Source organism: Camelina sativa, chromosome 5, assembly GCF_030686135.1.
Source record: "Camelina sativa cultivar CO46 ecotype springtype chromosome 5, ASM3068613v1".
In the NCBI taxonomy this organism is placed as follows: Eukaryota; Viridiplantae; Streptophyta; class Magnoliopsida; order Brassicales; family Brassicaceae; genus Camelina; species Camelina sativa.
In genome coordinates this window covers 36,157,634-36,167,250 of record NC_141884.1, presented here as the reverse complement: position 1 = coordinate 36,167,250, position 9,617 = coordinate 36,157,634, and the positions used below count along the sequence as shown (strand labels likewise).

At 35.5% G+C, this 9,617-nt stretch overlaps 2 protein-coding genes across 2 annotated transcripts; both read left to right on the top strand.

Annotated features, from left to right (window-relative positions):
- Positions 1-641: 641 nt before the first annotated feature.
- On the top strand, positions 642-2,620 carry LOC104787886 (putative xyloglucan galactosyltransferase GT17). The gene is made up of 2 exons (XM_010513540.3): positions 642-1,814; positions 2,124-2,620. Exons 1-2 carry the CDS (start codon positions 853-855, stop codon positions 2,533-2,535), a joined length of 1,374 nt encoding a protein of 457 aa, XP_010511842.2. The 5' UTR covers positions 642-852; the 3' UTR covers positions 2,536-2,620.
- Positions 2,621-7,401: 4,781 nt separating this feature from the next.
- LOC104787884 (adenylate isopentenyltransferase 1, chloroplastic-like) lies at positions 7,402-9,049 on the top strand. Its single transcript, XM_010513537.3, has one exon. It carries the CDS (start codon positions 7,802-7,804, stop codon positions 8,900-8,902), a length of 1,101 nt encoding a protein of 366 aa, XP_010511839.2. The 5' UTR covers positions 7,402-7,801; the 3' UTR covers positions 8,903-9,049.
- The last annotated feature ends 568 nt before the right edge of the window (positions 9,050-9,617 follow it).

Sequence of the window (9,617 nt, the reverse complement as noted above, 5' to 3'; positions counted from 1 at the left end):
TACTTAATTAAAGTTTTGGTAAAAATCCAAATGCATAAAGTAATAAGTATTTCATTATGAAATTTATTTATTTTTTAATAATTATTTTAGTATTTTTAATGAATTTTAATTATAAATCAAGTTTAATAAAGTTTTTGATATTTTAAAACATTTATATAATTATATATCACATTTATTATGTTCCAACCGCTATTGCACCCGCTGGTCAACCAGTCGTAAACCTCCCGCAAATGCACCAATTTTAAACCACTAAACCAGTCGTTCAAAACGCTTAATAACGCTTGAAACCGCAATCGCCCGCTTCCGCAATCTCCCGCAACCGCAGCGTTTGAACCAGTCAGGCCCTTAAAAGGAAGCAGTGGCTAATGTAAAATGTAACTTGGACACGATAAGTTCTTAAACTTTATTTCATAATTGGAGCAGGCATATAATATAATAACACATCTCTTAACAATGGTTATCAATGAAGGTTAAAACCAAATTATGGTTATGAAATTTCTCCATCACCATTCACCAAGACAAGTTGTTACCGAAATTTTTTATCCAAAGATAGAACAAAAAGCAATTTCAAACAACTTTTAAAAGGGAGAAAAAAAAAAAAAACTGGAATATAACTTTCTTATATTCATTATTGGTTAAATATTCTTCGGAAGATAAATTTTTAAATAAACAAAACAGTGAGAGTTTACAAGTGGATTGTTCTTACATGATCTATACAAATTTTGAATATAAAACACATAAGAAAACAACAAAGTCCCGGGTTTCATGTTCCACCGTCAAAGTAAAGGTAAATAATAGTAACGCTCTTTCTTTAAATATCTCACTTCAGCTTTCTCTCTCTCTCCATTTACAATGACTTACACTAAGTTGAGACAAGTCAAAATCGATCTCTGGCTGGAGAAGAAGGACAAAGAGAAAGAGAAATACCCAAAAAACAAAGAAACCATTAAGCTGATAATTCTCACTCTGCTTCTCTTCTGCTCCGTTTGTTCCCTCTTCCTAATTCTCCATTTCCCCTTCCCAACAGAGTTCACAGCCTCACTCCCACGCACGTGCCACCACAATTTCACCGTCTACGTCTACGATCTTCCCAATGAGTACAACATCGGCCTCCTCCAAAACTGCCGGCACTTGAACATCTACACCAACATGTGTCCGCATGTGACCAACAACGGTCTCGGTCAGCCTCTCCACCGCAGCGGAAGAACGTCGTGGTTCGCTACGCATCAGTTCATAGCCGAGATGATCTTCCACGCGCGTGTGGAGAACCACCCGTGCCGCACGCGGAATCCACACAATGCGGACATCTTCTACGTCCCTTTCTACGGTGGCCTCTACGCTTCAAGCGTGTTCCGAGAACAGAACCTGACCAAACGAGACGAGCTAGCCGTCAGATTAGTCGACTACATTAGTGATCAACGGTGGTGGAGGAGAAGTAACGGTCGTGATCATTTCTTGGCCATAGGGAGGACAGCTTGGGATTTCATGCGCTCCTCTGACACTGACTTTGGAGCAAACATCCTCATGCAAATGCCACGTGTCATGAACATGTCGGTGCTGACCGTGGAGAGGCAGCCTTGGAAAGGTGACAATCACTTTGGTATACCGTATCCTTCTTATTTTCATCCGTACACGTCAGCAGAGATGGTGACGTGGCAAAACAAGGTGAGAAGAGTCGAGAGACCAAACTTGTTTAGTTTTGTCGGTGGGCCGAGAAAAGGGTTGGAGAAAGCCGCCATTAGAGACGAGCTGATCAGACAATGCGCCGGGTCAAGTCATTGTGAGCTTCTCAAGTGTGAAAATGGAGGGTCCAGGTTTTTCTCTTTACTCCTTTTTTTTATACGTTTTTCGCAATTAAGTATTATTTAATACAACGACCACAATTTTCATATTGGGGGGTCCATAATAATTAGACAGTATTTAACTTTTATTGACAACTACTGCCACGTTTGGAAACTTTATCACATTTACATTTTCATTGGTTAACACTCTCTCAACTTATTTGACTAAGAGAGTAAGAGGTTAACAATAATTCAACTAGGGACTTGGTAGTTGAACTGTATTTTGAGTGTCTCATTTTTTTTGTCTTCAATGTTTTAACCTTGATTATTTCGTCAATCTAGGTGCCACGACCCAATGACGGTACTAGGAGTAATGGCTCGGTCACGGTTTTGCCTACAAGCACCAGGGGACTCATTCACGCGCAGATCAACATTTGATGCGATATTAGCTGGGTGCATACCCGTATTTTTTTCACCCCACACGATGTATACACAGTACATGTGGTATCTTCCGGACGATAAAAGAAGTTACTCAGTTTTCATGGACGAAAAGAACAGCACTCAAATAGAACAAGAGCTCTTAAGGATCTCGGAGAGTGAGGTTGTTCAAATGAGGGATACAGTCATCGATTTGATCCCGAGACTGACTTATGCGCACCCAAACGCTACGAACTATGATTTGCCAGATGCGGTTGATGTAGCTTTAGAGGCACTAGCTAAACAAGCAAGGGCCAAGGTTATGGTTTCATTGTAAGCCATATATACCCTTGTGTATTTTTCAGATGTAATTAATCCTAAAGAATAAAGAATTTGTAGTGGCCAGGGATCACGCCAAGCAACTATTGTTGGTGATTATATTTTCATCTACATCACCTTCCTGCTGCACTGTGGGATCTGTGACTTTATCTGCTGCTCCATGAAGTATCAACATTGGCAATAACTTAGACATTTCACAATTATGCATTTGTCTATGATTTAAAACATTCCGTTATGTATTTTCAACAACTGACGACCTTATCAACTTGCTTCTCGATGTCTCTTATCACATCGCAAGTTACAAAAGCGATTTTTGGACACGTTTGGTCCTCGTAGCCAACTCACATTGTAGTCTGGCACCCACAGTGAACAAAAACATCAAAGAGGAAAGTGAGTATTGAGACTACTACAATTACAATTACTTGAGATTGTATAACTTTTGGATAATTCGCTAGAAAAATAGCCCTTGACTACTTTAGAGGGCTCAAGCCCAATTTAGAATAAAAAGTAATATTTTCTTGACTATCATATATATAAGTATGTACTTGGGCCTTCTACATAAAAATGGATGGTATTTGCCTATTTGGACCAAGAAACCAAACTATATTTTATAATATAGTACTAATCTATAATTAAATAACAATTTGCAAGAACATATTATAACTAATGCCCTTAATTTGTTTTTAGTAATTTATATATTCAAAACTTATATTTTAATAAATACCTCAGTACTACAAAAATTGTTTTCTTTTCAAAATATTAAAATTTTAAGAATTTTGATGTTGAGTTTAACTAAGTTCGCTAACTAATCATTGATATTTGTCATATGAAATCATGGAAATTTGTTAACAACATAATCAAATAACTGGGATTAATACAGCCAATTGATAAGTGATTTTATAGCAGCATTTTCTATTAAAATTCGTATAGGTTTCATCCAAAATTCAACGAGACCTATATTGGGTGCTTAGTGTTACTGTTTACTTGAGTTGAAAATATAATTAAATAGGAAAATGATTAATTAAAACTACGCTGTACTTTTTTGTTTGAGTCTCAATACAGTTTGTTTAGGGACAAGCGTGTGGAGAGGCAGAGCATGGCAGCATGTGGATGCTCAAATTGCAGAGAAGTTTAAACTATGATTGTATATCACACTATAAACAATTATTTAAATTTTATAATTTAATGGACATCATCATAATGTTGTGTTTCCCTTGTAAACATTTGAAGAATATATAAAGTGAGTTTCGTTTTTTTACAACATTTTTGTTTTGTCTCTATCTATTTGTTACGTCACGACTAGGTACCTAAACCTCGTTCTGATCAGCTTTAATAAATTACAAAACCCGACATATCGTTCCATTCAACTTAATTTAAACTACATCTACATGGCAGCATGTCGTATACTCGTATATAGATGGTACTATCTATATTGAAGCACCTTGTCGTTTATTTCAGCGTGCAACAAAGGTTTGGTAGAGTTCAAAAATATAGTCGTCATGCTATTTTCAATAAACTAAAAACGGGATTAATTTTTTGGGATACCACTTAATTATTGTCGAGTTTAAGTTTAACTTGGTTTCATCATATTACCACACAAGATCGACGTATACGTATAGGTGAAGTGCATATCACGTATTGGATCGAATGTAATTATAACTTGATGTCATTTATATATGTTGAGTTGTAAATTACGGACGATGAGGCCATATGTTAATCGACTTCAACCGGTTTAGTCAAAACATAGGGGTTGGAATGGGGTGATTATGTCCCCCGACAAAGTCTTAACTCTTCTTAACTTAAGAGATGTTCTACCAATATTTATCGTTTATGCTCATATTGTGGATGACCATTTCACTAAGCAATCCATTGTTTATGCATATATTGTGGTGCATGCATAGTTCGGGAAGATAATTTTTAATCACATTAAAAATTTTAGCTAGTCTTTTTTTTTTTTTAAAGGGTACTAAATGAATGTCTAGAAATTCAATTTATTTGTAAATAATTTTAACATATATGTGACTCATTATTTGACAAAAATGTGTGGGTGTGTGTGTGATAAATTGTGGTGAGTGTTTTTTTGTCTAACTTGCCGAAGATTAACATACAAAATATTACGTTGTAATATATAACTACAGAAAAATATCACATCACAGTTCAAATTAATTTTAAGCATATGTAAATGGCATGATTCGGTCTTTGACTACTACTTTTATTTAGACCAATTTAATTTGTTTTCTACATTGTATATTGATTGGATATATGTTCAAGTCGTTAACTGAATATGAAACCGATAAACCTTTGTCGAAATTAAAGTGACTTATTGTATATTCTTTTCCCTTTTTTGACTTGGAAATTAAAGTCAGCTATATACTATTCAGTTTTATATAATTCGAGTTGTATCAGTTGGCTGACTATTATTTAATATACGTAATGATTATTCTATAAGTTCAGTTCTAGACTTCTAGCGGTATACTTTTTTTGGACGTATAGTGTTTAACTATTATTATCCTTTAATTATTATTTTTAAACGAAGTTAAGGACTAAATTAATCTATTTTCCATAAGAGACAAGACCTACGGCACTTGGATCATGATTAGAGCAACAGGTTTAACATTAATTAGATACAGATACAATACAGGTCCGGATGATGAATGAACCGTTGAGTTGTGCAGAAGCCAAGTGGAGGCTTTGTCTAATTTTTTCTTTGTCGTCTATTTCTCAAGTTTTCTAATTATAAGGATTCTTTCTGATAATTAATTTCTCACCATTAGGCATTAGCCTCTAATAATTAATAAAAAGCTAGTTATAATCCAACGGTGGAAGATTTCTCTAAGAAAATAATTATCATTATTTTATATCATTTACATTATAATTGGATCTTGTTTAAATTTTTTTTTGATACGTGCATATCCATATAGTACGTACGTATGTCCTTTCATAGTTGTTGTTTTTTTTTTCAAATCTCCCGTGATTATTAACTCAAATAATTCACATATGACCATCAATAAAAACCCGTGTGGATCTAGACACGCATGTGTGCATACAAATATAACCCCTCGTGTCTATAATTTAACCATAGAGTAATATTCTCTCACATACATACATCTCCATATTGTAATTTATGTATCCATTTGAATCTGTGACATGAAGAAGACCCAGTTTGGACTTTGGACCATTATTTCATATCATCTAACTAGAAAACATTTTGAATCTTAGTGTAGTTGTATTTAGTGTCGGTTATATATCTTATTATAATTGATGATAATGTGGGTGAAAGGGAAAGTTTTAGTTAGTTAAATAAATGGATAGGAAAACCTGATTAGCATTAAGAAATATTATAATTTCTCTCGTATTGGATTAGAGAAGCCATTGACTTTGCATAAACATTGGTATACAATTGATAAAATACTTAAAAAAATTTAAAAATAATATATTTAATACTTAATCCACAAGGAGTAGCTAGCTAGACGATAGCATACATCAACATCATAAGCCTACGACCAAAAACAAAAGGAACCATCTTGCTTCAACGTAAGCACGTATAGATTATTCTCGTCGGTTATGTCTTCGTTGCATAGAATAAGCTTAATAACGAATTTCGCAGAAAGAGGCCGTTCAAATGTGTGGTACGTACGTCATTATCAAGAAAAGAAACAAATGTGCATTACGCATTCTTAGAAGTGGACTAGTCAGATTTTTGTCCGAGGAGATAAATAAAAATTGTGAAAAGATGAATTGTGTAGTACGTAGGAAGAATACAACAACATACATGCAGTATTCAAGTGTTTTTTTAACGATAAAACTTCAAATCACACACATCATAAAGCTAGGTAGGTCCGAGGTTGTTCATAGTCCGGATGCTCTATATGCACATGTTGATTGTTTATCATCGTGGATTGATATATAGCACGGTTCAATAACTTCAAAGAGATTGTATATTTGATGAACTGCGCAATCAATTCACGGTTTTGCTATATCAAACCGAGTTTTCTAGTACCATATACATAAGAACGTTATCGAATAAGAGGTTTCCATCTAATGCGAATGTGAATATAATTTCAATGTCATTTTTGAAGAAGAACTAAGCACAAGTTAGATTAAATAGTCATTTGACATGACTTAAAACTCGTTACAAACAGATATTGGTGTTGGTGTCAAATCGTACACATACATTTTGTCTAAGAAAAAACTAATAGTATAACCAAAGTCAGAGAGATAGTAAGAGTAAATGCCATAATCACCGGGAGCATTAATAATGCGAGCTCTCATGAAGGATGTTTCATAAACACGATCGTTTAGAGAGAAAAGAGAAAGAGAATTGCTTATAAGTTAATACTAGATGAAGATTATTATAGGTGCATATAGAGTTTAAACAAAGAGGGAAAAAAAAAACACAATCAAGAGAAGCATGTGATGTTATTGTAGTTCTCGCAAATCGCAATAACCCCAATAAATCAACCCACGCGTCTCTCTTTTACCTCACCCCTTCTTCACTTGTTTTCCTCTCCCATTCTTCTTAGTCCTACCTTATACACACTTCCAAAGACACGTGGCATCAGTGTTTTTCAAAAAACCCAAAGCTATAATTCCTTCTTTTGCCATTTGGATGATCTATCTATTTTTGTCCTTTCTTTCCTATTTTCAATGAGAAAAAACACATTTGTGTGTTACAAAAAAATAATAATGATGGGAAACACATTGAAAACCCAACAAAAAAAAACAAAAACAAAAAACAAACTCTCTTATTTTTTTTATTTTTTTCCTTAACAAATGTCAGAAAAAAACAAAGGTTGTATATATAACCTGAAAACAGTGATGTTTTTTTTTTTTTTTTCTTTCATTTCATCGGTATGTCTTTGTTAATCTCTAGGTTATATCATATTCACGTCTATAGATTTTTAAAACAAATGGTTCTTTAAAAAATCATAGACAGAAAAAAAAAAAAAAAAAAAAAAACTCTCTCTTTGTTGTTTCTTAATCATGCAACTAAGCTATTCCAACAATTTCTATCTCAATTTCACGATTTATCTCTCCTCTAAAACCCTCTCCCAAACCCACAAGTAGTGGTGATACATTACAGGTCAGCCACCTCCATTGAAGTGAAGAAGCTCTCTCTTACCCCAAACCCTGCCCAAACCCAAGAGAGAGAGAGAGTAGTGTGGTGCATCGTTACAAAAAACACAACACACACAAAAAAAAAGAACCGTACGAAAACTTTTTTGTTTTGTTTTGTCTCTTTCCGTGTTGTTGTTGTTTAGCTAATGACAGAACTCAACTTCCTCCTCCAAACAACAATCTCCGATCGTCTCATCACCACCACCACCACGACGCCGTCTTTCTCATCATCACATTCTTCTGCTTCTTCTTCTTCTCGCATCATCTCTTTCACCAAACGAAGACGAAAACACCAACCTTTAGTAGTATCCATACGCATGGAGGATCAGTACTACTACTCACGGCCAAAAGACAAAGTCGTCGTCATTTTAGGAGCAACCGGCGCCGGAAAATCGAAACTTTCCGTCGATCTCGCCACTCGTTTCCCTTCAGAGATCATCAACTCCGACAAAATCCAAGTCTACGAAGGCTTAGAGATCACAACCAATCAGATTACGTTACAAGACCGTCGCGGCGTCCCTCACCATCTCCTCGGTTACCTCAACCCCGAACACGGCGAGCTCACCGCCGCGGAGTTTCGCTCCGCCGCTTCAAACGCCGTCGAAGACATAACATCTCGTCAAAAGCTCCCGATCATCGCCGGTGGATCTAACTCATTCGTCCACGCACTCTTATCTCAACGGTTCGACCCAAAGATCGATCCTTTCTCATCCGGGTCGGGTTTAATCTCCTCAGATTTGCGTTACAACTGTTGCTTCATCTGGGTCGATGTGTCAGAGACTGTGCTCTACGAGTATCTTCTAAAACGGGTCGACGAGATGATGGATTCGGGTATGTTCGAAGAGCTATCCGGGTTTTACGACCCGGTTAAATCCGGTTTAGAACCCCGGTTTGGGATTCGGAAAGCTATAGGTGTACCGGAGTTCGACGGTTACTTCAAGGAGTATCCACCGGGGACGATAAAGTGGGATGATGCTTTGAGAAAAGCGGCGTACGATAAGGCGGTTGATGATATCAAAAGGAACACGTGGACGTTAGCGAAGAGACAGATAAAGAAGATTGAGATGCTAAAAGACGCCGGATGGGAGATACAAAGAGTTGATGCAACGGCGTCGTTTAAAGAGGTTATGAAGATGAGTACGTCGTCGTCGTCGGAGAAGAAGACGAAGAAGTGGAGAGAGGTTTGGGAAGAGCAAGTGTTGGAGCCAAGCGTAAAGATTGTGAAGCGGCTGTTGGTGGAAGATTAGGTTTTTTTTTTTGTTTCCAGCCATTTTACAGCTCATTTTTGGAAAACTAATTTTTTTGGTCATGTAATAAAAAAGTTAAATGCAAAAAATGACAAAAACAAAAAAAAGAGACATTTTTTTGTTGTTGTTGTTGTTTTGTTGGGAAAACATGATACATATGATCTCCTTCTCCGCCATTTTTGGTATTTTAAAACCTCAATTGATGGAAAAAACAAAGAAAAAAAAAGCTAGAAAAGGTTTGTTGTTTTTTTCTGTAATATGTACCATTTTTTCAAAAGTATTATTTTGAATTAAAGTTTTTGATCTTTAGGAAAATTAGGAGATGCTTGTTTGTTGTAGTAGTATGCATAAATGTTGTGTATAAAGAAGAAAGCAACGGCATGGAGAGAGAGAGAGTTTGTATTTAGCGTCAGAACAAAAAAGACCTTTTTTTTTGTTATTGTCATTGTTTGTGGACCTCAATCAGTCTCAAACCAGCTTAACCAATCTTGAGTTTAGTCTAAGAGATTATAATTATTTTTGTTGTTACTTACGATTAGAAAAGTTCTTCATCTTGATAACAATGACAACTTGATCTTCCTTATGAGTTGTTATTGTATTTATATAGTTTTAGTGGTCATATGTGCGAAAGAGAACTAACATGAATAACATGTAGCAATTGTACAATCATTAAGTGAACATCTTCTATTGGTATTTTATAACATGTTGTGTATCT

Excerpts from the sequence above, each read along its gene's own strand:
- LOC104787884 (XM_010513537.3), top strand. The coding sequence starts at position 7,802 with ATGACAGAACTCAACTTCCTCCTCCAAACAACAATCTCCGATCGTCTC.
- LOC104787886 (XM_010513540.3), top strand. The coding sequence starts at position 853 with ATGACTTACACTAAGTTGAGACAAGTCAAAATCGATCTCTGGCTGGAG. Across the intron at positions 1,815-2,123 it reads TGTGAAAATGGAGGGTCCAG|GTGCCACGACCCAATGACGG; the intron begins GTTTTTCTCTTT and ends TCGTCAATCTAG.